This window comes from Ischnura elegans, chromosome 8 (genome assembly GCF_921293095.1).
Source record: "Ischnura elegans chromosome 8, ioIscEleg1.1, whole genome shotgun sequence".
In the NCBI taxonomy this organism is placed as follows: Eukaryota; Metazoa; Arthropoda; class Insecta; order Odonata; family Coenagrionidae; genus Ischnura; species Ischnura elegans.
Genome location: NC_060253.1, coordinates 13,504,308 through 13,529,576, shown reverse-complemented (window position 1 = coordinate 13,529,576; position 25,269 = coordinate 13,504,308). Strand labels below are relative to the sequence as shown.

The window sequence follows — 25,269 nt, the reverse complement described above, 5'->3', positions numbered from 1 at the left end:
AGACTCTTTCCCAATGGGACATTTTTTTTACAAGCTTCGACTAGTGAATGACCAATGACCTAGATTTTTGGCTTCTGCTAAAGGCTTAAATAATTGAGGCTCCATAAAAAAAAAACGAAGGTAATGATAACAGGACCGTATTAAAAATCCTGTCTATTTTTTAAGTACCTTGGGGGAAGAGGTGGGGAGCACGGGCCCATGTCCCTCCCACTAAATGTCAAAGCATAAAGCCTAAGGAAAAAAAACCAATTTCACTTACTTCACAACCGAGAGGGCCTGCTGCACAATTGCATTCTGGGTCAGGTGTGCTGTACTCCACGCCTTCCCGTCAGCTCCCAATTCATATACACTCACATCTCCCTTCTCGGAGAGTGTGTACAGCAAGTTCCGAGTGACATCCACCGATAGCTGGACCAAGGCATCCTTGTGACTGTGAACCGTTCCCATGGTTGCCATCATTGGGTCGGCTGCCACCCTGGTCTCGTTGGATGCTTCAAGCGGGGTCGAGAATGGGAGGGAGGGGAACGGGAACGAGGTGAGGAATGAAGGGATCAGGTAGGATAACAACCCACGAGAATGGTTCACTTTGTAACAACTCTGCCAGCCAAACCAGCTCTTGCCCTTCTGTAATGGAATCGTTGAATGACTTCACTTCATGCATGAATATTCCTTCGTCATAGAAGAGGCTGAAAGGTCAATGGGGATGGGCACCAATGCAATCACGTGGATTGTCCAGGATAAGAGTTAAGCTAGTGAGTGTTAGTTAAGTGAGTCAAGAAATTAAACAAGACTTTTTGTGAGATAATTCTCAAAGGTCATACTCTTAACCTCAAGTTAACCATGAACGTTTAGGTACTTATTGTACAAAGTATGGATTGGTTCTTTGGTATCACTGGTTTTTGGGGTAAGAAGCTGAACTGGAAATGAAGCCAGACATTGGCACCAAAATAATTTGGCTAGAAGCACTTTTGAAAATTTTACACATGCTAATAACAAAGGTCTAGGATTAAAATTTGGTATATTCATTTGTGCACTTCTAATTACAGAATTAACGTGAGCCACATATAGCAGAAAATATGACTGGTACCAAAATTCCACTGACAAAAGAGGATATTACGCAAGAATGACATCTGAACAAAATTCAAACCATGGATGGAAATATGAGATGTTCTTAATTGGAAGTGTCATGGATAAAGAGATAATCAAGAAAGATTTTATCAATTAAACTTCAGGACCCGAGCCAAAGTGTATGAGGGAGGAACAAAAAGAATCATACAGATAAGGATAAAGGAACACAGCACCACATTTGACTGGGACATACTTAGGGAATGGGAGAACATCAACACAACAAATGCAAAGGTCGTAGTCACACAGAAACATTTTAAAAGCTGATTTTTCAGGGAGAGATTGGAGATAAGGAAGCACACTAACCATTTCTGCAGATACGAAGGACAAAAGATTATCTCATCTTGGCAACCAGAAAACTCCAGAAAAGAAAGAAACTTCCATAAAGTCGCACAGCAACCCTCAACCCTATCACTAGCAGATCACTAGCTAGGAAACATTGACCCTTCAGGCATGACATGGGAATTGACCCAAAAGCAATATAGCTGGACATTCATGGACTGCAAAAGTTTGAACTAATTTTTTCTGCTGATGAGAATTACCTACTTAACATACACCTGAAGTAACAGAAGGCATAGCAAACTCAAGCCCCAAAAATGCATCGCAGGAAGAGACAGGAAATAAATATCAACTGTCAGTAGGACTAGAAGTTTTTGCCGCCTATGTTCCTTTTTTCACACAAAATTTTAGGATCTAGGATCTTGATTATTTACAAAAATATGTACTGACTTCATGTTAGTAGTCTTTTGGAGTTTCCTGTAAGTGTTGTCTAAAAAGACAAAGAATGGCCATTATCAATCCATCACGCAAAAAAATTCAAGCTTAGATAACCATTGGTGTTATATATACATATAAACATTAAGTTTTTCTAACCTTATAAACAATTTCATAAAGATTCCCATCCCTGCTGCCCAAAAAAATTCTACCGCTGGGTGTTCCCAGAATAGAGGTGACAGGCACTCCGTCTGTTGGCAAGAGAGCCAGAGGCTGAGGCAGCAGATGCAGAACTTTCTCCTGGGGTTCAGTGACAGGAACTTCATGTAAGTAGAAAAATAAGCATCGCATAAAAAATTAGGTAACAGAAATTCAATGAGCTAAATAAAAAATGTAACTAACAAAAATTAAAAAAGATCTTAATTGTAATCATGACTGTCTGCCATCTAGATAAAAAATTTCAAGACTTGAATCGAAGTCCTATAAACACAGAATATTGTATGACATGCAGCACGACGTGGTGGAAGTCCTTAATGTTAGTTAAATGGTACATTGCAAGACTTCCATAGGTTTTATTTGAACATGACACCTTTTGTTGTTCCAAAAACGTTGTTTTTTTTTTGAACAACAAAACGCGTTGTGTTCGAATAAATCCTGTGGAAATATTGCTATGTCTCATTTAACTAACAGAATAGGAGGCCTACATTCCAAATGTCCCCAAAAATCAGGTCCAACTTTCAAGCCCGAATAGCATCCAAACTCAGTGAATACAATGGAAGAATGGGGGAAACTTGAGACCAGAGATGTTCATCACATCACACGGACATACGTATGAACTAAAAATATCTTTCACTGACACCCAAAATCACGATTCATGACGAGAATATTTTAGATGACAGGGAAAGATAAGATGGAAAAACAAATTCACCACTAAGCCATTTTCACCAAAGTTTAAGATTCGGAAACACAGAAGAACACTTTTCATGAGTTAATGGCGTCATTCAAATTCTGGGGTGGAATTCTGTGCATCTCTAGTGACATCTATTGGTTTTGTTTGCTGTTGAAAGTTGCTGCTTGCGCCAACAGAGAAGGAATTCTCAACACTCGACCAACCAAAACTCATCGATGCAACTGACAACATGCTTTTGCTGAAAGGCATATCATGTCAAAGACAGTTTTTTCCACCACATTTGCTGATTCCCAGAGTATTTCCAGAGGACCGAAATTTATTGAGTGATCAGTTTTCCAGGTCAGTCAGTGAACACCCATCATCAAAGAAAACGAAATGCATCGATTGCGATTCGTTACCCACCATTAGTGTATTCATAATATACAAATTATTTGGTTTTAGAAATACCGGTTTAGACGAATGGCAAGGGTCAATTTTATTCTCATTTGAAAAAGGCCATATTGGCGCCCATGCGGTGCCACTCCACGTGGTGTCACAGGCACCTAGTTTCTGTACGAGTAGATAGGAGTTTTACATCGTCTGAGATTACCAATGCATGCATGAGACACAGAGCTCAGGGAAACATGTCTTAATGATCAACTATTAAAACTGGCTAAGGTCGGAAAGTTTTCTTTGTTTGATGAGGTATTAATAATCCTTATTTAAGCCAACCGCTACCAGCTAGCATGGTACTCAGCTACCTGCTAGCATCCTGCGTCGTATCAGCGCTCAGAACCTCGCCCCAAGATCACCTCACTCGCGGCAACACAACGTCACGCGGAGTTTTTCCCGGCATTCATACTTAGCCGTTGTGCTTTCACGCACTTGAAATTTTTCACTTTTCATTTAATCGCCAAAAATAGATATCGTCTAATAAAAATCTAAAAGCGTTAAGTACGTACTCCAGGAGTAATAATCTTTCGATTTAGCCAATAAAAAAATAATAGGTAACCACCCTATTTGAGCATTACGCCAAAATGCTAAGCCTCCGTCGTATTTCTTTGTCTTTCCAGCATTTATTTTCCTGCATAAAATGCTTAAATAAACTCAGAAATATGTCGTGTTTGGTCTTATTCTTTTTTAAATTATGCGCACATTACTAATATTTCACTCCAATAAAAGTGTAATATCAATTGCCGAAAGTCATTGTTAGACAACTTTTGGGCTAGTAGATGACTCATGCAGCAGTTGACCTCCAGAAATGGGGAACTTCGAAGCAGGTAAGCAAAAAAAGGCCAGTGGGTGAGTAGAGGGGGGAGGGCGTGAGCCACGTTTTTATTGTTCTCGTGTAATTTGATATTTTTTTCGAAGCTAAGGTCTTCGTAATACGATCCCTGCACGAGCTGGGACCTTTTGTTTGATTTAGAAGAGGAAATCGTCAGATTGGGTGGGGTGAATGCTGAATGGAGGGGGATAGCGGATCGTGGGAAATGCGTCAATGTTGCTATCCAACGGCATTGAGGTTCTCCTGATGGGGGACACCTGGGATTTTTTTCTCCTGGGATTTCGTCAGCTTGCCTAAAACGGCGCTGCATGCACTAAACGACTAGAGTTCTCTTAATATTTCCGAGTCAACTACCAACGACGTGCGAGCGACAGTGTATGACGCGAAATTCAAAGTATTCGAGACGGTATCTTTGGCATAACTATTCGAGATCTCGAATACTTTCTAGTATTCGAGTATTTGCGGATACTATTCGCACATCTCTAGTTTCTATGCATTATTAAGTAGTACCAGATCACACACATATTAATAAATTGTGCTCATCAAGCTTGTACAACAATTTTTTTTGCTATTTATTATTATGGTGATCTGAAGAATGAAGAGACCCATACTGCATTGTTTATTTATCCATTACCAACTTCTACAGCAATCTACAAAAAAATTCACCAGCTTTTGACCCTTTTGCAGATAAGCTGATGATGCCACAAGCTTCTGCTGAGTGGCTTAGGTTTTTATGTACTGATTATTTATGTTTCTCTCTAAAGCAATTAGATATTTCTTTAATTTGACGCCTTCCAATGTCTCTAAGACCATACGGAAATAAAGGCTATATTATTATTATAATAAAATGATAATAGAAAGAATAGCTGAATGGCAAAGATTTTTCTTTGCCGTAACTCATTTTTTCCTTTCATCAACCAAATTCTTTTCATGAATTACAATTTTGGGTTAGAGTGAACGACCCCATTGGGCATTTCTACACAAACTACTTAACTCCCATGAATGATTCCCTTTACATATAACCATATAACTTGTGGCTGGTAAAACGTATATGTCTTTATCTGGATAATATTCAAATCAAATACGTACCAATCACATCACCAGATGGATAGTCAAAGACCATTCCCAGAAGCACAATCTCGACGGCAGTGGTGAGAATTAGGATCCGAGAGACGTTTGCTGGCCAAACACCAGGCTTTGTGTGGGACAGCCCAACACTCACAATAGTCTCAGTGATTCCCTTGAAGTAGGCCACGTCATTCCTTCAGGAAGAGAAACGTTTTCTTATTGCATATTTTTTCTGGAAAAAGTTTTTTCCTTCAGTGACAGAAGATTACCTAAAGCCTGTTTTAATTTTAAAATTGTGTTCTTTGATGAGGTATTGATAGTTGAATGATGACATACATCATTTTATACATAAAATTTTCTTGATAAAACCAAAGAGATTCCATAAAAAATGATGCTGCATTTATTCTGAGAAATATGAATACCTTAAAAATATTACTATGGTATATAACTTCATGAAAGACGAAGTATTGGTTTAAAGATAAGAAAAGAAAGATAAAAAGTTATCAAAACACACATAAATCACAACCTGTCCAGGTAAATTGACTCTTCTCAGAGGAATATTTACCCTTTCTGTGCACTCATGGGAGACTTCATTCAAGGCTGGAACATAACAAACTGCAATATTGGTTATTGGTAACCTTTCACTTGATCAGGCAGCCAATATTGAATGATCAGTTGCATGTTGTTGTCATCAGTAAAAAGTGGAATTCTTGGATTTATTTACTCATCATAAATTATTCAATTTAAATACTATGTACATTGGGGTACAAATCACTTAAAACCCCGCATACTGGTGAAAAACAAGGCTAAAACCTGTTTCAGACTTTAGTCTTCTTAAAACAAAGGCCCCTGCTCTATCTTGGATCCTTGCCTCTCTTGTAAACTTCACAATACTATTAGCCGTTATGATAAAAATCTAAGAAAAATCAGGTTACAACTAATTATTCATGCATCACTGAAGTATGCTAAGTCACACGTACATTAGGCCAGCCCTCATTCATTTTTTCAGAATCGAGAAAAGTTATGCATCCCAAGTCTCAAAATGATCCAAATGAGCTTTATATTCATGAGCTAAAATTTGGTAGCTTTAACATAACGGGAACCTGTGACTTCTGAAAAATAAGGGCTGGACTAATGTACATGAAATAATATTTTCATTTAAACTAACCATTTCTGATTATTCAAGAAAATTCGTGTAGACAAAAAGTCGCAAAAATTGCAAACTTTTCATTTGTAATGCATAAATACGTTCACTGCCGCTTAGCTGATGATAACCGAAGCATTAGTCACTTTTTTGGCCTCTGAGAGCACAATGTTGGTGTCATCTACTTTGGTGCCGCAAATATGACAAGACTGACATGGCACACAAAGCCAAATGAACATAAAAACTCAAACGGAAAGGATCCAAGTATTAATGTGAATGGAAAAAGAGGAACACTGTGTCACAATGGGTGAATTTGTCTAAAAATCTGTGGCAGAGAACGTATGGATTAATAGGTAACTTTGAAGCAGTCATCCAAAGATACAAAGTTATGAAAATCAAAGGAAAAAAAATCACAATAAAAATCATCCGACTTCACTGGGATGCGAGCATGAATCTTCTGATTTTGCATGAAGAATGCTACCAGTTACACCACCAACCCATGATTAGCTGAAAATAACTTCCAGGGGGACATAAGGCAGAGGCTACTTGAGCACCTTCATCTAGCCCACACTACTACATGGACTGGTGACTCATACAGAGTGCTCAACTGTGTCCTTTGGAAATTAAGGGCCCTAGGTTAAAACCTATAGGGCCAGGAATAATTTTATCCAGGTTTCACAGAAAAACTATCAAATCTAGGCTAGGGAGAGGTGAATGTGAGCTACGCACTGAATGAAACACCCCTTATCATCATAACAGAGTGCAATCGATTCTAAAAGGGCAGATGCAAATGAAATTTTGATTCCTATAGATTGTGGGATAAAAAATAATGGTCTGAATAACAGCTAACTAATTAAAACTAAATGTAAAACAATCTTACCCATTCTCATACTTCCAGATGTAAATACAATTGTCCAGGGTAAGCCAAGCATAATGGATGTCAGGGAAAAGGCCCATCATGAAATGACTGTGTCGTTCGCCTGTGTCATTTGTTAAGGAATAAAGTCTTATTTGGCAGACTGTGCAACATAATAAAAACAACAAGCACAATAAATAAATGTGAATCTACACATAAATACATTTACCAATATTTCACTCTGAAGGAACAATATGTAAACACAACACAAATAACACAACTTTAAACAATAAGTTGAATTACAAATACATGACTGTTTATATGTACTACAAAACTCTGACATATGCATTAGGGACTTATTTAACAAGAACTTTTTTCGGAAGCCACCCCAGGATGGCAGGATAAGACAGCTATAAGAGAAAATAGGCCATACACCTAAACTGTGAAAAAGCGTTCATTTGGTAATTAAAAATGCATTAAATAAAACTAATTTTAGTTTAAATCGACTATATGTGGAGCTGCAATATATATGACTATACTTTAAAAGGCTAAGGAAGGCAGAGAGTGTTAAGAATTGTCAGCGTACATAACGATATCACACATTACTTTCCAGAAATTATTTGTATTCTTTCCGAAAAGTGAATGCACAAGTCGCATAACCAGACAAAATATGTAAAAAGTCAACCAGGGTTCCCACTCAAACTAAATTATAAAATTCATGGTTTTTTCCAGGTTTTCACGGTCCAAATATCGTCAAATTCACGGTCTGTTGATATGCCATTTTAGGCAGAAATATTGACGACATAACAATCACCGCCTGCATGTTAACTAAAAATTTATCAACCACGACAAGCACCGAGAATTCAAACGTAGCAATCAAAGTGCTATTTCTCAAGATGTGACCTATTGATATCAAAATTTAGGTGAAGCTTAAGGTTGTGAGTGGCAAAATGGAGGGAGCAGTAGGTAGGAAAGTAAAGAAGTGTCTGATTTTTTGCCAGGGTTAATGAACACTTTGTTTGCCGGTCTTCCAATCACAGGCTCAAGATCAATGTGTCGTCATGGCACAAGGCACCAATAATTGCACTTTGAATATACGTGTGAAGATAAATGTGTCTTTACGTGGCTCGGCCTTGAAACATGATTTAGATATCTTTTTTTTCTTTTGATCTGTCAATTGTTGTTCTTTTTCTGTAAGTTTGAGAGATTTTTAAGGTTTTATAATGAAATTCATGGCTATTTCCAGGTTTTTTCACGGTAGACGAAATTCACGGCTAATTCACCGTGTTAAGGTTTTCACGGTTGAGTGGGAACTCAAACCATGATCAACAGATCATGATTTGAGGACACAAATTTGAAGATTGCCAGTGTTATTCTGTGCATTTCACCAGCATTATCAAATCTTAACATTGATAATTTATAAATCAATTCATGGGATTGAATGGATTCCAAGTTTGATTGAAAAGTATTACGGAAATTGCAGAAGCTTATATAACAGCTTGCAACTGTTTAAAAGGCAGAAATGCAACGAGAGGAGACAAGGGTGCTAATACAAGAAGTGACTTTGAAGACGTTAAGGCATGACACCGTAAAGTGAAAATTACTTAATCTCCGTCAATGGTTGGAGTACGCATTTATGCTCACAGTATACCTTAAACAGAGCCTAAACATCTTAGAAGTTTTAGCCAGGGCAATTTGGAGAAAGTACCAAAAAAATCTACGACATTTTCCTATAAAATAGAGATATGGAAGGAATCTGAGAAGAGAATATCACTGAACACAACTAAGCTATCCCAAGAATAACAACCTCTACCATTAAAAGGAACCAATTAAACCACACACAATGTAGGAAGAAACATAAATCACACACCAGGGGTGACAGAAGCTACCAAAACAGTGAAGCCGGTGTCCACATTTACCTACTTACCATGCTCATTTCTAGACTTATAGAGAGCACTTAAATCGGCAACCGTTATAAAGGATACGGAAATACTTTTCCATTATTTCAGCAGGAATTGGAACTTTGTTGATTGTCTTCAGTTGCATTACTTCTGACAGCCCAACATGACTAGGATAGTCGAGGTCATGCAACCCACTGATGGAGGAACCACCTTTAAGGAATGAATTAGTGCATTAGAAATTGAGGCTACATTTCACCAAAATAAAAATACAATTAAAAATGATATTCATGCTCATTGATTCATCAGCATGTCAACTATACCTCCCATAGAAACGAATTCAAGGATTGGCATGAACAATAAGACTAGTAAAAGTAGTGAAAGGGATTGGAATGAAAACAAAATGTATTTTCGATCAAACAGTGCCATTACAAGCACAGGGACAAGCTGGACAGATAAAAACAAACAAGCAGTTATAGCTCTGGGGCATTATACTAACTGCTGCAGAATAAATTACCTTGATAATTGCATCCAGTAAAATCAAGAAATGATTGAGGAGCGCCGTCGACTGCCATGAGATTTTCGAGCATCTTCCCAGCAAAATCAAGGGTTTCGGTGTACACCCATAAGGGCTCCGAAACCCCAACTCTCTCACTTCGCCTCAACATGGTTACTGAAATCAAGATACCACAAATTATGATTTAACATTTTTATATTCACATTACGTGAATTATAACGTGCGACTCTCGTCCTTGATTGATAAACTTATCATCGACAACGTACAGGCAACGGTGAGGAAAGCCGGCACACTCAAATGTAAGAATGTAACTTTAGTTTTCTATCATCTAATGGAAAATCTAAGCACTAACCATGTACTAAGAATTTGACTGCAGGGCAAATTACTGCTAACAGGAAATAATTCACATGGATATCCAAGAAAATATATTAAATTTCAACGACACAGGTTATGGCGCGAATAGACATTTCAGTCGCATGCAGTCGTTAAAATTACGAAGTGCGCATTTCGTACACCATATTGTCCAAGTGACGTGCGGTTGCCGCGACTATTCAATTAGGGGTTGGGAGGCGGCCTGTGATGTGTTATCGAACTTATTCATAAAATGACGATCCGGGATCTGTGGATGAGGCAGATAAAGTTTGGGTGGTTGCAGAATTTGATTTTACGCAAATATGTCCCACAAGTAACGCGTGGTCTTGCGAACCAAAGCCATGATAGTTCTTTGGAACGGAGACAGCAGAAGCAGCTCAAACCGTTTTTTGGCTTCGCTAGGAAGCTTCACGAGTTAGATGTCAAATACTTGTGTAATAAGGACAATTCTTTAGAGATTCAAGAAAATATAAGGAGGCGGAAACTATCCGGTAATATAGATTTAGTTCAGGAGCTGTACTTACGCATACAAAGTGCTCAGTATGACGAAGAGAAGGAGGCTTTAATCGAGCAACTGACTGAAGAAGCCCTAAAAATACCAAATAAATTGCCTAAAGGATTGCCAGATGAACCTTCCATAATACGCTTAATAGGAGAAAAACCAAGTTTTGAATTTTCTCCTAAGACATTGGAGGATCTAACCAAGTAAGTCATATTCTAAGGTTGTGACAACAAATCGTGTTGACATTTTCTGTTGTATGTGTGCTAGCTATTTATTGAGGTATTTTACAGGAAAGGTGGTTGTGTTAGAACTCAGAAACTCGGCAGCTTGACTGGTAAAAAAAGTTATTTTCTCTGTGGAGTTTGCGCAGAGTTGGAAGAAGCACTAGTGAACTTTGCAATGGATCGTCTTTGTAGTCACGGCTTTCAAATGGTGTCCGTGCCCGATATTTTACCTGCATCTGTGATCGAAGGTTGTGGGATGAATACGCGTGGAGAACGTAGTCAGGTAAGACTTATTTGATCTCACTTGTTTTTCATTATATCCATTTCTTAATACTCGTACTATTCTGGGGAAAGTGTCCTTCATCAACAGCCTTGTGTATTGAGTACTATGAAACGGTTTTTGTCAGACTGAACGCCCATTACATGCACATAATCGTCTCATTTTTCCAATCTCAAGAATGTGGCGCTCAGTGACAATAGTTTGTTGGACGTAATGACATGACTGCACTGACCACAATTTAAGTCACAGTGTCATTCCATTGGTTTTACATTGTTGCAAGTATAAAGTACCAAGGTATATTGCAAAGCAGTAGCAAATGGGTAGGGGTTAAGGTGTAAAACCCCCAAGGTTTTTTGGAGATACTGCATAAAGTGTACTCCCTTGCTAATAAACCCCTTGAAACTCCCCCCCTCTCCATTCTAGTTCTCCCCAGGCTAAGGCCTCTGTGCATTATGTGTTACATTGTGCTGTCACTCTGACTAGCACACCATGACAAAGCCAATTAATGCTTATTACATTATTGGCACTGTAATGTCTGCACATTAATATAAGGAGCCACTTTTAAGAACGGTCTTTATTCTCCAGATCCACACCATGACAACCCATAACAATTCAATAAACAAAACACACCAATACATCACATCTCCTCCCCCCATACTCCGAAGACCACCGTTCATAACAAATTCAAATTTAGCAACCTCCACAAAACTTTAACATCAGCAAACCTGAACTACTACACAAAAACAATATTCTTCCCAATGCACAAAAAAAATAATAATACCTTGTAACATAGAAATCGACAGAAACAAACAATCATAATGAATAACATACATAAAGCATACAATGCACAATAACAATCAAATTCAAATTAACAAGCATGAACATCAAATAATATATAATGCTTACAAGTTTAACCTTTCCACCTGCCTGCGCTCTCGCACAGGGTAACGCCTCTCTATTCTCTGTTTTGGACTATCAGATTTAACTAATTGCCGTGAAGTTAAGTTAGGTGAAGTGACGTCATGCTGAGGCATATCAGACTTCAGCCTAGCGTATTCACTGCTAGAATGATGAGGCGGTGTATTCTTGGGACTGTACTGTTGAGATGGTGTGCTCTGCAGAGGTGACCCCCCCTCCTTCGACAGCCTGTCGTCTGTCACTCTAGGCAACAATAATTGTTCCGGTGGAATCACCTTATCAGGTACAATTGAAGGCATGAGAGGCTCACTATTTAGGTCTATAATTTGATCGATATGACGTTTCCAAATGACATCATTCTTTAATTTCACCAAGTATGATACTGCACTCAGTCTCTTAACAATTACTGCTCCTATCCATTTATTTCTGCCTCTGAAATCCCGTACAACTACAGGTTGACCCTCAGATAACATTCTCGTCTTACAACCCCCATAATTTGCAACTTGCTTACTCTGTTTATTGTATACATAACTTTGAAGATTAGGTCTAATGAGATCTAACCTTGTTCTGATTGGTCGCCCAAACATTAACATAGCTGGCGTTTCATTAGTTGTTAAATGTACCGAATTTCTATAAACAAGTAGAAATTTATATAAAGCCATATTTACATTGTCATTACTCCTTAAAGCTAGGTTAACACGTTTTTTTACATTCTTCACAGAATTTTCTGCTTGACCATTTGTAGCTGGATGGTAAGGTGGCGATAAGGTATGCTTAATGCCATTGCATCTTAGAAAATCCTTAAATTCACCAGAATTGAAGGGTGGACCATTATCTGAAACTATTTGTTGCGGTAAACCAAACCTTGCAAACAAAGCACTTAATTTTGTAATAGTCTGATTAGCTGATGTTGAGCTTACCTCTTCCACCTCCAACCATTTACTATGAGCATCTACTATAACAAGATATAGTTTGTTACTTACAGGCCCTAAGAAATCAATATGTAAACGTTCCCACACACTCTTGGGATACTCCCACACATGTAGGTTACACTTTTTAGGGTTCTGCCTCACAGACAAGCAAGGTGGACAACTGTTGGCTAAATTCTCAATGTCTGAGTCTAAACCTGGCCACCAAAAATACGAACGAGCCATGGCTTTCATCTTAACAATGCCAAGGTGTCCGCAATGCAACTCAGTTAATAATGGCTTACGTAAACTATGAGGTACAACTATCCTATGCCCCCAAACAATAATACCATTTTCAATAGCTAATTCACCTTGCCGCTGGAAATACGGTTTTAATTCATTGTCCATATTTGAGTGGTTATTTGGCCAACCATACAATACATAGTTGTACACTTTCCTTAACAAAACATCCCTTTTTGTTTCCTCTATAACGTTATTAAAATCAACTGGTATGTCATTCTCTTGAATAAATTGCAAATAAGTACCTACATAATTTACATCCTCTGACTCAAACTGAAATTCTTTTACATTCAAAGGCAATCTAGATAAGCAATCGGCGTTTGCATTATCCTGTGATTTAACATATTTAATATCAAAGTCATAATTCGTTAAGAACAGCGCATAGCGCTGAAGTCTGCTTGCTGCATAAGCAGGTAAACCTTTCTTTGATCCAAAAATAGATATCAATGGTTTGTGATCAGTTATTAAAGTAAACTTTCTACCATACAAATATTGATTAAACTTTCGCACACCATAAATAATACCTAAAGCCTCCTTGTCTATGACACTGTACCCCATTTCAGCCTTTGATAAGGTCCTTGATGCATAACAAATTGGTTTCTCAGAACCATCCTTCTGTAACTGACTTAATACACAGCCTAAACCATAGCTAGAACTATCAGTAGCTAATCTTACCGGTAGGTTAGGGTCATAATGTGCCAATATTGGAGCTGAAACTAATTTATTCTTGATTAGCTTGAATGCTTGTTCACATGAGATTGACCACTCAAAAACACTATCTTTCCTCAACAAACTATACAAAGGTGCTGCAATAGTAGATAAATGAGGCACATATTTTCCATAATAATTAACCATACCTAAAAATGCCTTTAATTGTGAAACATCAGTGGGAGTAGGCGCCTTTTCAATAGCGCTTATTTTAGATGGCGATGTACTTAGACCATCCTCACTCAAAACATAACCCAAGTACTCAATTGACTTGCGGAAAAATTCACACTTCTTTTTACTCACACTGAGACCACTCACTTTTAATCTATTGCAAACTTCATATAACCTTTCCTTGTGAACCTCATTATTTTCCCCAGTAATCAAAATGTCATCAAGGAAACAAACAACTCCTGGAATACCAGCGAGAATGGTTTCCATTATTTTCTGAAAAATACCTGGTGCAGAGGCCACTCCATAGGGAACTCTATTGTACATAAATAGCCCTTTTGTAGTACTTATAGTACACAATTTCTTTGATTGGTCATCTAAGCATATCTGCTGATAAGCTTGGGATAGGTCCATTTTGGAGAAAGTTCTACCTTTTTGTAACGTATTAAAAAGATCTTCAATCCTAGGTATTGGATGTCTATTGATGATTAGCGAATCATTTAGTGAAGAAACCCTGAAATCTGCACACAAACGTAATTCCCCGGTTTTTTTTACTATTGGAACAATGGGACTTCCCCATTCACTATCACTCACAGGTGACAAAATACCTTCCCTTACCAATCTATCTATCTCAGCCTCTACCTTGTTTTTCAGGGAGAAAGGTATCGGCCTAGGCTTCAGAAATCTAGGCACAACATTATCTTTTAAAACTAACCTAGCTGGCTCACCCTTATAACAGCCTAATTTATCAGTAAACACCTCAGGAAACTTTTGATATAAACTATTAACTATTTTAAATTCTGCATCTATTATACTACATACATCCCTACTATGCTCTGAGTTAGTGCTCATAATAATATTACTAACCCCACTAGGTATTTTAATTACCAACCCAAGATCACGGATCCAGTCTCTGCCCATTAAAGGATTTGCTCCCTTAGCTATTACATATAAGGATAACTGTTTACATATATTTCTATATTTTACCATTACGCTCAATTTCCCTAATGGTTTGATAGGCTGGCTTGTATATGAGCTTAATACCAAATTGGTACTTAGTAACTTTACTGAAGTAAAATTGTCTTGATAACATTGTTCATTTATGACACTGACACAAGCACCACTATCTACTTCAAAATACAAAAGCTTATCTTCAACTTGCAATTTTACCATAATAGGCCTTACCCTATCATTGGTTTCATCAACTTCATTAGTTTTACTTACATTAAATAGATTAGTTAAATCATATATATAATCATTAGTTGGCTTATTTTGCTTGGAATCGTCAGTAGTAGGCTTGTTTAGCATACAATCATTAGAATCACAGGGTTCACAATAGTGATTAGATGGCTTAGTACTAAAATTGTTAGGCTTTGTATTTGACACACCCCTATCTTGACTTCGACAAACCTGTGACAAGTGGCCTACTTTGCCACACTTATAGCACTTGTATGACTTGAATTTACACATATTGGCCCTATGGCCTGACTTTCCACAACAATAACACTTTACATCACTAGACACTCTCTCCTCCCTCCTAGTTGTGTCCTCCCTCCTTTGGTTTGTGGGACGTTGTTGTTGCCGGTTCACGTGAGAACAGCTGCCACTGCGATGCGTTGTCCCCATAGCCGCCGACGTCGTCGCCAAACCCTTCCGCCTGGCGTTGTAGTTAAGTTGACTTGTTTGTGGATTCCCTCGCGCCATCAACGTCGCTGCATCGTGGTCAGCCATCTCCATGTTGGTAGCTATCGTTACTGCCTTTTCAAAAGTAAGGTCTGTTTCCCCCAGCAGCCGCCTCTTAATTGCGTCATTACGGATACCGCTGACCAGTCTATCTCTCAAATAATCCGACAGATTATTTCTAAATTCACAAAACATTGAAAGTTCCTTTAACTGTACCACATAATCGGAAATTGACTCGTGCTCCCGCTGGCTCCGTAAACTAAATTTATAACGCTCCGAAATAAATGATGGCTTTGGACTTAAGTGCGTTGTTACTAGCTGCACTAATTGTTCAAATGTCTTAGTTGCCGGCTTATCTGGTGCACACAAATTTTTTACTAAATTGTAAGTTTTATGCCCAATTACTGTTAACAAGGTAGGCACTTTTTTCTCGTCCTTAATGTCGTTTGCATCAAAAAATAGTTCTAAACGCTCAATATACGAAGACCACGTCTCTTCAGCCGCGTCAAATGCATTCATTGAGCCGATGAGTCCCGCCATTTCGCCGTCACCAAAAAATCTATCTTCCTGCACTCGAACTTGGTACTTTTACTATCACGATCACGCTCAATCACGGCTACGCCCTTCCGCTGTTGACCGTAATTATGTGAATTCGTGCTTCCTCGTCGCCAAATGTAATGTCTGCACATTAATATAAGGAGCCACTTTTAAGAACGGTCTTTATTCTCCAGATCCACACCATGACAACCCATAACAATTCAATAAACAAAACACACCAATACATCACAGGCACCAATAACCCTAGAGGGTTCTTGAATGGCAAATTGCTTTCATATTTTCAGCTTGTGATTGTCATAATTCTGACACTTTTTACGGCCAGTTTTCATGCTTTATTAGTATGAACACGTTAATATGTGAATGCATGAACGATATTGGGGGTAGAAGATATGTATGAATGTATTAATCACATAAGAATAGGTTCTATTTTCTGTTGATGCATTTGTACTTGGTGGGTACTCAGTGCATTTTTGTCCTTCACTGTCTCTTTCTATTCTTGGTTTGTTGTTTTGATCATAGGTGTATCGATTAGATAAAGAATTATACCAAACGGGACCAGACTGGGGGGATGAAGTGTGCCTTTCAGGAACTTCAGAAATGGCATTAGCAGGTATGCTTGCACATGATTCCTGCTCTGAGGGTCCTCTGCTGTCAACAGATCTTCCGCTACGTCTCTGTGCTGTTAGCAGGTGCTACAGAGCAGAAATTTCTAAATTGGCCTCCGAGAAGGGTCTGTACAGGTCAGTGGCATAACTAGGAATATGCTCTTGTGCAGTGGAGGGGCACGGGAGGGAATGGGAAAAGGGGGAAAAACCCCCCATGGCAACGGGATTTCGGGAAAATTTTGGAAAAATGACATGCCTGGAAATATTGCTGTGTTCCTGCCGGTCACCCCCCAAATTCTATTCCCCCTCACAGTCTCCCCTGCATTCCATTCTCTGGAGGCGAGGCTCCAGAGGTGTGACTCCAAGTTGAATACTCTTTTATTCGACTAAGCGAGGGCCATCGCCAGGTGGATCGGCTCAGGACCGCTTCCCCAAACTTTCTATAGCTATTCCTTAAGAATAAATCCCTTTCTCACGATGCAGGCCGTTCCCATGATGTCGAAAGCCACCTGCATAGCGCTAGGCTATTATCTCTTGGACTGTGGTCTGGGGGTTCCCCTTGGTGTCGCACTCACAACCGCATTCTTCCGTTCGTTATGGCGATGCATCATTAGTTATGTGCTTACGCGACTCCCTCTCCCAAGCTTGGTATTTTTCCATGCCCCACAAAAGAACAGTGTATAGAGGTCAGAGGAATACGTCTCTGACGCCTCCTCCCACCCCATGTGTAACCTCCAGGGCGTGGCATAGAGTGCTTCTAGACGCTTCTACTGCGAGGGTATAAATACCTCGTCTTCTGATGAAGACGCTCTCTCTCTGGTAAATCTCTGACGGCGAAGCTCTGCTCCGAGACACCCTCTGCCGACCGCCACTTCGACGCCACGCCCTTCGCCGAGTACGCTGCCTGACCTCCGCTCCGAGGACCCTCTGCCAGTCGCCACTTCTCCAGTTGTCTTCCCCGCCTGCGACCCTCGTCCCCTTAACCTCGACGCCATGTCACACCGTTTGTGAGTAAATGTACTTGTAGTAATTGGACATTAAATGGAATTATTTAAGATAATGTGTGTTTTCTTTCCTAAAGATCATCCCTATTGACATGCGATCCTAACCCTGAGCAATTACGTCCCTAAACTCCCGTGACTCTCTTCTAAGTACACGACAATATACTTCACATAATTTTGGCACTTAAAATTTTAACTTTTGGCAGATGCAGCTATTATAAGTCAAAACCAAATTGTTCTTATTTGTCAGAGGCTTTGGGGGGGATCTATCCCCTAACCCTCCCATAGTTATGCCACTGGTGCTGGTAATAGTTGTTGCAAAATGGATGACCATGAAGAATGAATGGCTTGTTTTCAAATTCCATTTTCAGATTTTATGGAATGTAGCCCTCTTACCGAATTTCATCCAGTCATCTGGTTATGGAATTTGACTAAAGATGTTTCAAAGCATGATTTAATTCAATTGCAAAATTCATGTGAACATTTGTACAATCATTTATATTAGTGCTTATGTAATCAAAATTTTGCCACGTAGCAAAGTCTATGGTATGTGAAGGGGATGGGGGATAGTTCGGTAATTAACCTCACTTCAATAATGTAGACAGGAATAATTTTGACCACGTTGATTCTGATGGCAAACGATACAGATGTGTAGTATTATCTCTTGCGTGTGGAAGTCCTTCTCCGTTGCCTTTCTGTGACCGTCTCTCTCTCGTGGTGCCTTCCTGGTGCTAACCTCCGCATACCCTGGTGGCATTGGCACCTCAGGGTCCCAGGGCCACGAGCTCAGCCAGGTGGCTGTCCTTCATGGTGGCACTCGAAACTAAGAGCTCTGCCACAGTATGTATTAATCTGCCATTGCATGGATGGCTATAGAGAAAGCAGGACTATCTTTTATTTTATTTAGACTGGAAGCATAATTCTGTATTGATTTATTTTTACGTGCATACAAAACTTTGCAAATTGTGAAGTATTCTCTACCCAGAAAAGTTGCCTTAGTTGGATTAGATCATTAGTTAGAAAATTGTTGTTATATACTCAGCCATAAGTGCTAGACTTTTAGCCTGGATGTTGAAATTGATCATTCCATTTTTTAAATGAATTTTTCAGGGTTCATGAATTCACCAAAGTTGAAATGTTTGGTGCTTGCATCCCGGAAGATAGTGCAAGCCTTGTTGAGGAGCTCATAAACATTGAGGAAGGAATGTTGAAAGATCTTGGCTTACATGCTCGTTTGCTACAGATGGGAGCTGCTGACCTTGGACCTCAAGCATATTCAAAAGTTGATCTTGAAGTGTGGATGCCTGGGAGAGCTGCATCTGGTATGATTGTTTTTTTTTAATCAACAGTAATGGGAAAAGTATTGGGAAAATGTGATTGGGCTCAAGCGTAATTCCATCGTCAAATATGTAATTCATAATTAACAATTACAAATTCACTCTTCAAAAAGTAGTCAATAAGATTGCAATTACTTTAAATATTACTCCTTTAAATGATGCAATCGATGTCAATATTTTCTCAAAGAGTACTAACATGAAAACCATCATTTTAATTGCTATTCAATGCCATTGGCTGAAATAATTATGAAAATTTATGATTCAGGCACTTTAGGAGTAAAGAAATATATGCTACCAAAAATTTACACCCGTGGATGAGTTTAGTGTTGGTGAAACTGCCTTTCGATCACTGAGTGTGGAATTCAAATTTTTACTTTTGATTACTCTTAATGTAACTTAACTTACATGTAAGGATTACTTACATGAGCTTTCAAGTAGATTGCAAATAGAAATTTCTTTTTAAATTATCTATCAATTACAAGTAAAAATTAACAAAGAGATGTAATCGCTAACAGTAATTTTATCACTTTTACTTCTTTGTCAAACGAACGAATAACTTGAGAAAGCGACCAGAATCGGTCGGGAAACGTTGGGGCCACCCAAGAGTTGACACGGCGACATAGCCCAAAAGTTTTTATTCGTTACATCATGCCAATTTTAATAAAGTACAGCCAATTTAATATGACTTTACTATTTAAGAATCTCACTGTGGATTAGCCAATATGTTGTAATTAGAATTTGGGTGTGCACCCAAAAATATCAGGCTATACCTCATTCACTCTTTCTCTTCTGCTCAGCAGGTGTGGCTAAAGCTCATGGGTGTGAGTGTAGGGAATTTTTTTTACACGTGGCATTCCCTTTGCCAATCAGAAGAGAGTAGGCATAGCTTAGCCCTTCCGAATTTCAGTCACTCTCACATCTCCGTCGTGTTGGCTTTGTGAATCTTTTAACAGTGTTGCCAAACCTTTCAACTATGTTTTGCATAGGTGCGCCCAAGAATATTGTACTGCTGGATTCTCAAGTCCACTGCTAGAATTGTTGTCACTCCATGAAAATTAAAATCAAATTTCAAAATTCCCACTCATGGTGCTACCAGTCATCTATATCCACTTTTCATGAGGAAATACGTGGCAGTAATGTGTCACTGAGCCAAGAAATCATTTCAACCACAAATGTAACATATGCGAGATGATTTTCAACTTAAAAAGACCACTTCCGCTACGATTAATGGTAGAAGCCACACTGAACGAGATACAGAGCTGATTAATGGCACCGCCAAATAAAATGAGTCCATAATGGCGACAGATATAATGTGTAACTGCCATGTTCTTGGGCCTCCTTTAATGGAGTTCAATTGAATATGCCTTTCACCTATGGTACTGGATTTAGTGTGATAGTGGACCATTTCCAAGGTCTCAGTGAAGGAATTATCCTCAATCCATTCCAAACGAGTGCGTATACCTATGTATTGTCTCAGTGTTTTGCCCAAGATACCTGTCACCATCCACAACTCCTGTTTTCTGCGATAAACAAGGATAGCTTTGTACATTTGGTAGCATTAACCTCTCTCTAGCTCTCTCTCTTGGTCTCCCTGTTCCTAGTGAGCGAAGCCTCATACGAGAATCGTTAAAAATGGGGAGGCCAGAAAATGAGGAAACAAGAAATCTTCCACCTCTTTGTCTTCCCTTTATTATTTTTGACCCTAGTTCTTTAGCACTGATTGGAAAAAATGGACTCATCACACCAATTACAATATATGTAAATGGACAATGTAGCTAATGTGTTATAGGCTGTCTACTAGGCACAAGTATAACTTTGATTGACACAGCAGGGAGTCATCCAATCACTTAAAAATGCTCACACATCTATCACATAGGGATTTTGATATTGAAATTAATAATGAATTATGCCTCAGCACCTAACAATGGTCACTCTCTCTCATAAAAATAAATGCCAATTTAAACCTTATTTGACACATCGTTGAAATTGTGAGGCAAAAATTCTGACAGAAGGTATTAAATAACTTAGAAAAGTATTTGCTGGGCCTTTTTGATTTCTTCTTTGAAGCTTATTTTTCATCCTGTAATATCTCCATGATTCACCGTAAATACACATCAGATTGCTGAAAAAAACTCAAAGAACACAAGAAGCTCATATTTATTGCTAATCGTTGCTCACAAAACCCCATGTTTTTGCTGTCAAATTACTGTCATCTTGTTTTAATTGTTTTTATGAGCATCCATCCATTACCCTTTGGGTCAAGAAAACTCATGCTAAGTGTTCGTTTGGTTATATCACCCACTCCTCTGACCACACCTTGAATATTAGGTGAGCCTATGGCTTCCGATATAGAAAGACTTAATCTGTGAACAGAATAAAATACAAAGGAAAGATGCGCGATTTGTTAAAAATTGCTACAGGCATACAGACAGCATTATCCAGATGTTAAGCAAATTAGGCTCGGAGCCGTTAGAGACTTAGATTGCTTCAACAATTGAGAAAAGATACCTTTAAGGGCAACATGATGAACATCATCTTAGAGCCCCACTTTATTTCTAGGTCCGACGGAAGGGATAAATTAAGAGAGATATTTTGCCCAACGGATAGATATGGGAATTCGTTTTTTCCCCCAAACCATAAAGGACTTTAATAAATGCTAGTCATAATTTTGTTTCAGATTTGCTTTTCATAGGATAATGGCTGGTGTCCTAATACCTTTTTAGGCGACCTAACCTAACGCCTCACACTTTTTTAGGTGACCCTCGGGGTAGTATTTAGATTTAGATCAGTAATATTTTTCATTAACTGGCCTTTGCCCTCACCCACCAAACATGTTACATATGATCTTTTCTTCCATTCATTTTTATGCTGCCCGATTGGCGGTCGCAGCTCCCAAAGGGAAAACAGAGGAACATGGATGGGGTGAAGTGTCCAGCTGCTCTGACTGCACAGACTTTCAGTCTCGACGGTTGGGAATACATTATGCTAGGAGGGATGGCCAAAAGCATTTGGTGCACACGGTTAATGGCACGGCTGCTGCCATTCCAAGACTGCTAATTGCATTGCTGGAAACTCACCAGAATGAAGATCAAACCATTTCAATCCCTCCTGTATTGCAGCCATACATGAGAGGGAGGTCATCGATAGACTTAAATGATAATACAGTTCCCAAGACTAAATCAATACCTATGTCTCTGAGATCGAAGAAATAGATATAGTTTTGCAAGTTTCAGATCCAAAAAGTTGTACCTTTTTGCTTTCATTGTTGTGTGCGCTGTATCTACTGATGATTTATTGAATACAGCTATTTTTGTTAAGATAATTTATAATTTCAGACCATATTTAGGTTATATATGATTTTTTATGAAAATACATATGTAGATTGACAGAAAATCAACAGTTTATTATATTATATTTTATTTATGAAAGACAGCCCAGGTATAACCGGAGCTTAACAACTTTGATCAATACATCTTGAAGATGATTATCAAAAATATGTGAATGTATGATATACATTAAAATGCTTAAATACTCTTCCATTTATAGTGAGTATTTAGTTGATATAACTCACAACCATTCATACCTATGCATTCAAATAAAATCATAAAATTAATATCAAAATATGTACATAATATATTAATTTTGGAAAAAAGTATCTTGATGTCTCATAAAACCTATGTATAATTACATGGTAAGATACAATGGGAAGTCATGGTTTATTAAAATCATGGTGAACACAAAATTTCTGTTTCCCATAGGTGATGTTACCAATTTCTTAAAATGAATTTTCTGTAAGAGAGTAACGTCATTTACCTGAATTTTTTTCTGTCATGAAAAGTAAATGTACAAAATATCCCACTTTTGAAAACACAATTGGTAAATAATGTCTACATGGGACTAAAAGTAGATCACTTAGGTATAAAATTAAATTAATGCAATTTACAATGCTAAAAATATTGCTCACTTTCCCCTGACATTATCACACTGCAATTAAATTCGTCCATTCCTCAACCACGTTCATAACCTGTCAAACTTAAAATCTTTTAAGCTTGTGGAAAGACCAAATAATTATACTACTGTAGTCATGTTCAGTCTCTCCATTCTTCCAATCTCGAAAATTCTGGGCGATATTTTCGTGACGGAATGTAATCACCGATTGACTACTAACCATTGAGCATGAATAATTTGTTTGAAAGAGTCTCTTAGTGCACTTGCCTTGTCCATAATGCACATTTCTCTTGGGTCCATTTTGAAAGTCAATCGGAATACAAGTTGATTCCATTTATTCATTACACTATCACTCCTGCGTCACTGTTGAGTCACATTCTTATTCACCACAGCATTCATTTTGCATCCTCATAATCAATTCACAAAGATTTCTGCATCATGGGCCATGATCAGATTAAATGCACCAAAAGCAAATTAAGACTTCTTCTTATCTGTAAAACAATAAAATTCAGAAGAGGGTTAGTGGGTACACAGTACATACCATAAATATCACAATAGAGAATTTTCCAGTAGGCCACCAGACATGTTTTCATCCACCGGGCATTTAAATGGATTTACCATTTGGAATAGATTAACTAATGAGATTCTAAAAAGTGTATGTAAGTCACTGACATCAGAGCTCTGTGAATGGCATGGGGAAATCAACTATAATTAGGGCTGTTAACTGAAATTTATATTAGTGGTGGCTCAATCGATCAAATCTTAACCTTTGAATGCATGGGCATACCCAGAATCAAAACTAGGGGGGAAGGGGGGGGGAACTAGCTGTGGTCGTTCAAGTTGTAACTTTTTACAGAAAAGGTTAATGAAATCAAAATTTTAAGGAAATTATGAAAGCAATTTTTTATTTTTTATAATTATTAGCTTGAAAAAATAATTATTTTTATTTTAATTCCATGTCTTACACTAATATCATTTTTCTTCGAAAGAAAAATTTGTTCATAACTTTTGTTTTGAACTAAATTTATTTTCGCTTCAAGCGGCGATCAGTTGCCCCCTACTGCCCCTCTCTGGGTACGCCCATGTTTGAATGCTACCCATGGCGAGTGCTGATACACTATTGCAAACATTGAGTAATTGAATTCAGTGGTGCAGCGAGGGGGGGGGGTTTGGGGGATAAACCCCCCCCCCCTCCAGAGCTCAGAGAAATATTTAAGTTTAATCCATTTTACTTAATTGGAATAATATTACTAATAGAATAGTGTAAGGATTAATAAAATATTCCTCAGAAAGCCGTGAAACTCACCATTTTGAACAATTTATCTTAAAATTCTGCAATTAATTAATCTCGCACCTACTGCTTACCCTGGTGGGTATTCCATACCAACACACACCCCGGTATTAGTTGCATCTAAACCCCTCCCCCCTCCCAGCCTTAATTCCTAGCTGCGCCCCTGATTGGATTGATCTATGCTCATCACCATGAGTTACATGCCGAGTGGCAACGTAAAGTAAGCTTCTACAGGGTGGAATGGGGCCTTCTCTTAGTAATCCCCTTGCATAGCACAGAGATAGATATTATCATCAATGACAGAGAGGAAGCCTATACCGGTAAAGGATGAAAAGAGGGATAGATCCATTCGCATTCAGTGTTAATTGTATTTTTGACCTTGGTGTCTGTGCGATGCTTCCTCTGCAGCTATTACACTCCTTTCTTATTAGGGGAAGGGTAGGAATGGGATTGTTGCGGTAGATTAGAGGGGACGAGGCCAAATCAGTGCCTGAAAATGTTGCCACGCTGAAAAATTTGTTTTGCTAACAAATTAAGAGTGGAATCACATGATATCGTTGATAATGGCTTCCGGGTGCAGCTGCGTGTTGCGCAGCTGCACCCGGAAGCGCACGACAAAGCGCAACACGCAGCTGCACCCGGAAGCCATTATCAACGATGCCCCTCGCTGCGAAAACCTACGTTCGAATCACATGATAGATGGCATACTGGTTGCATGGAATGAAAATAGGCAAAACTTAAAATTTTAAAATGTTTGAGTAAAATCAGCCTTGATCGTATGCTGAATATACTTTAAGTTGAACCCATCATAATGCAGGGGTCTAATGTATTGGGCAGAGCTGTTATAAATGGGGCATGGGGGTTTTGTGTTTATATTATATAATTTAACATTCTGCAGTGCCTGTTGAAATCAATTGTAACAGGTGTTGACCTAAGGATTCAATATGGACAAATGCAAACTAGAGTAATT

General features: G+C 38.5%; 3 protein-coding genes across 5 annotated transcripts in view; 1 reads left to right on the top strand and 2 right to left on the bottom strand.

Moving 5' to 3' along the window:
- LOC124163539 (nuclear pore complex protein Nup154-like) overlaps positions 1-9,980 on the bottom strand; it is an 82,209-nt gene extending 72,229 nt beyond the window's left edge. For 2 of the 3 annotated variants that reach the window (XM_046540508.1, XM_046540511.1), the window contains exons 1-7: positions 9,849-9,980; positions 9,497-9,652; positions 9,067-9,192; positions 7,106-7,205; positions 5,103-5,275; positions 1,999-2,159; positions 260-624 (exon numbers count right to left, since the gene is read on the bottom strand). In XM_046540508.1, the coding sequence (XP_046396464.1) occupies positions 260-624; positions 1,999-2,159; positions 5,103-5,275; positions 7,106-7,205; positions 9,067-9,192; positions 9,497-9,647 (1,076 nt within the window). In that variant the 5' untranslated portion in view covers positions 9,648-9,652; positions 9,849-9,980. The other variant, XM_046540510.1, reaches the window with a different exon arrangement.
- A 26-nt stretch (positions 9,981-10,006) lies between these two features.
- Positions 10,007-22,302, top strand: LOC124163540 (serine--tRNA ligase). The gene is made up of 5 exons (XM_046540512.1): positions 10,007-10,573; positions 10,661-10,877; positions 16,637-16,857; positions 18,834-19,045; positions 21,950-22,302. Exons 1-5 carry the CDS (start codon positions 10,101-10,103, stop codon positions 22,270-22,272), a joined length of 1,446 nt encoding a protein of 481 aa, XP_046396468.1. The 5' UTR covers positions 10,007-10,100; the 3' UTR covers positions 22,273-22,302.
- Positions 22,303-22,440: 138 nt separating this feature from the next.
- The window catches only part of LOC124163538, a 312,703-nt gene continuing 309,874 nt past the window's right edge, over positions 22,441-25,269 (bottom strand). The window contains exon 11 of the mRNA XM_046540507.1: positions 22,441-23,499. The gene's annotated coding sequence lies outside the window, so the exon portion shown is untranslated. The remainder of the gene's footprint in view (positions 23,500-25,269) is intronic.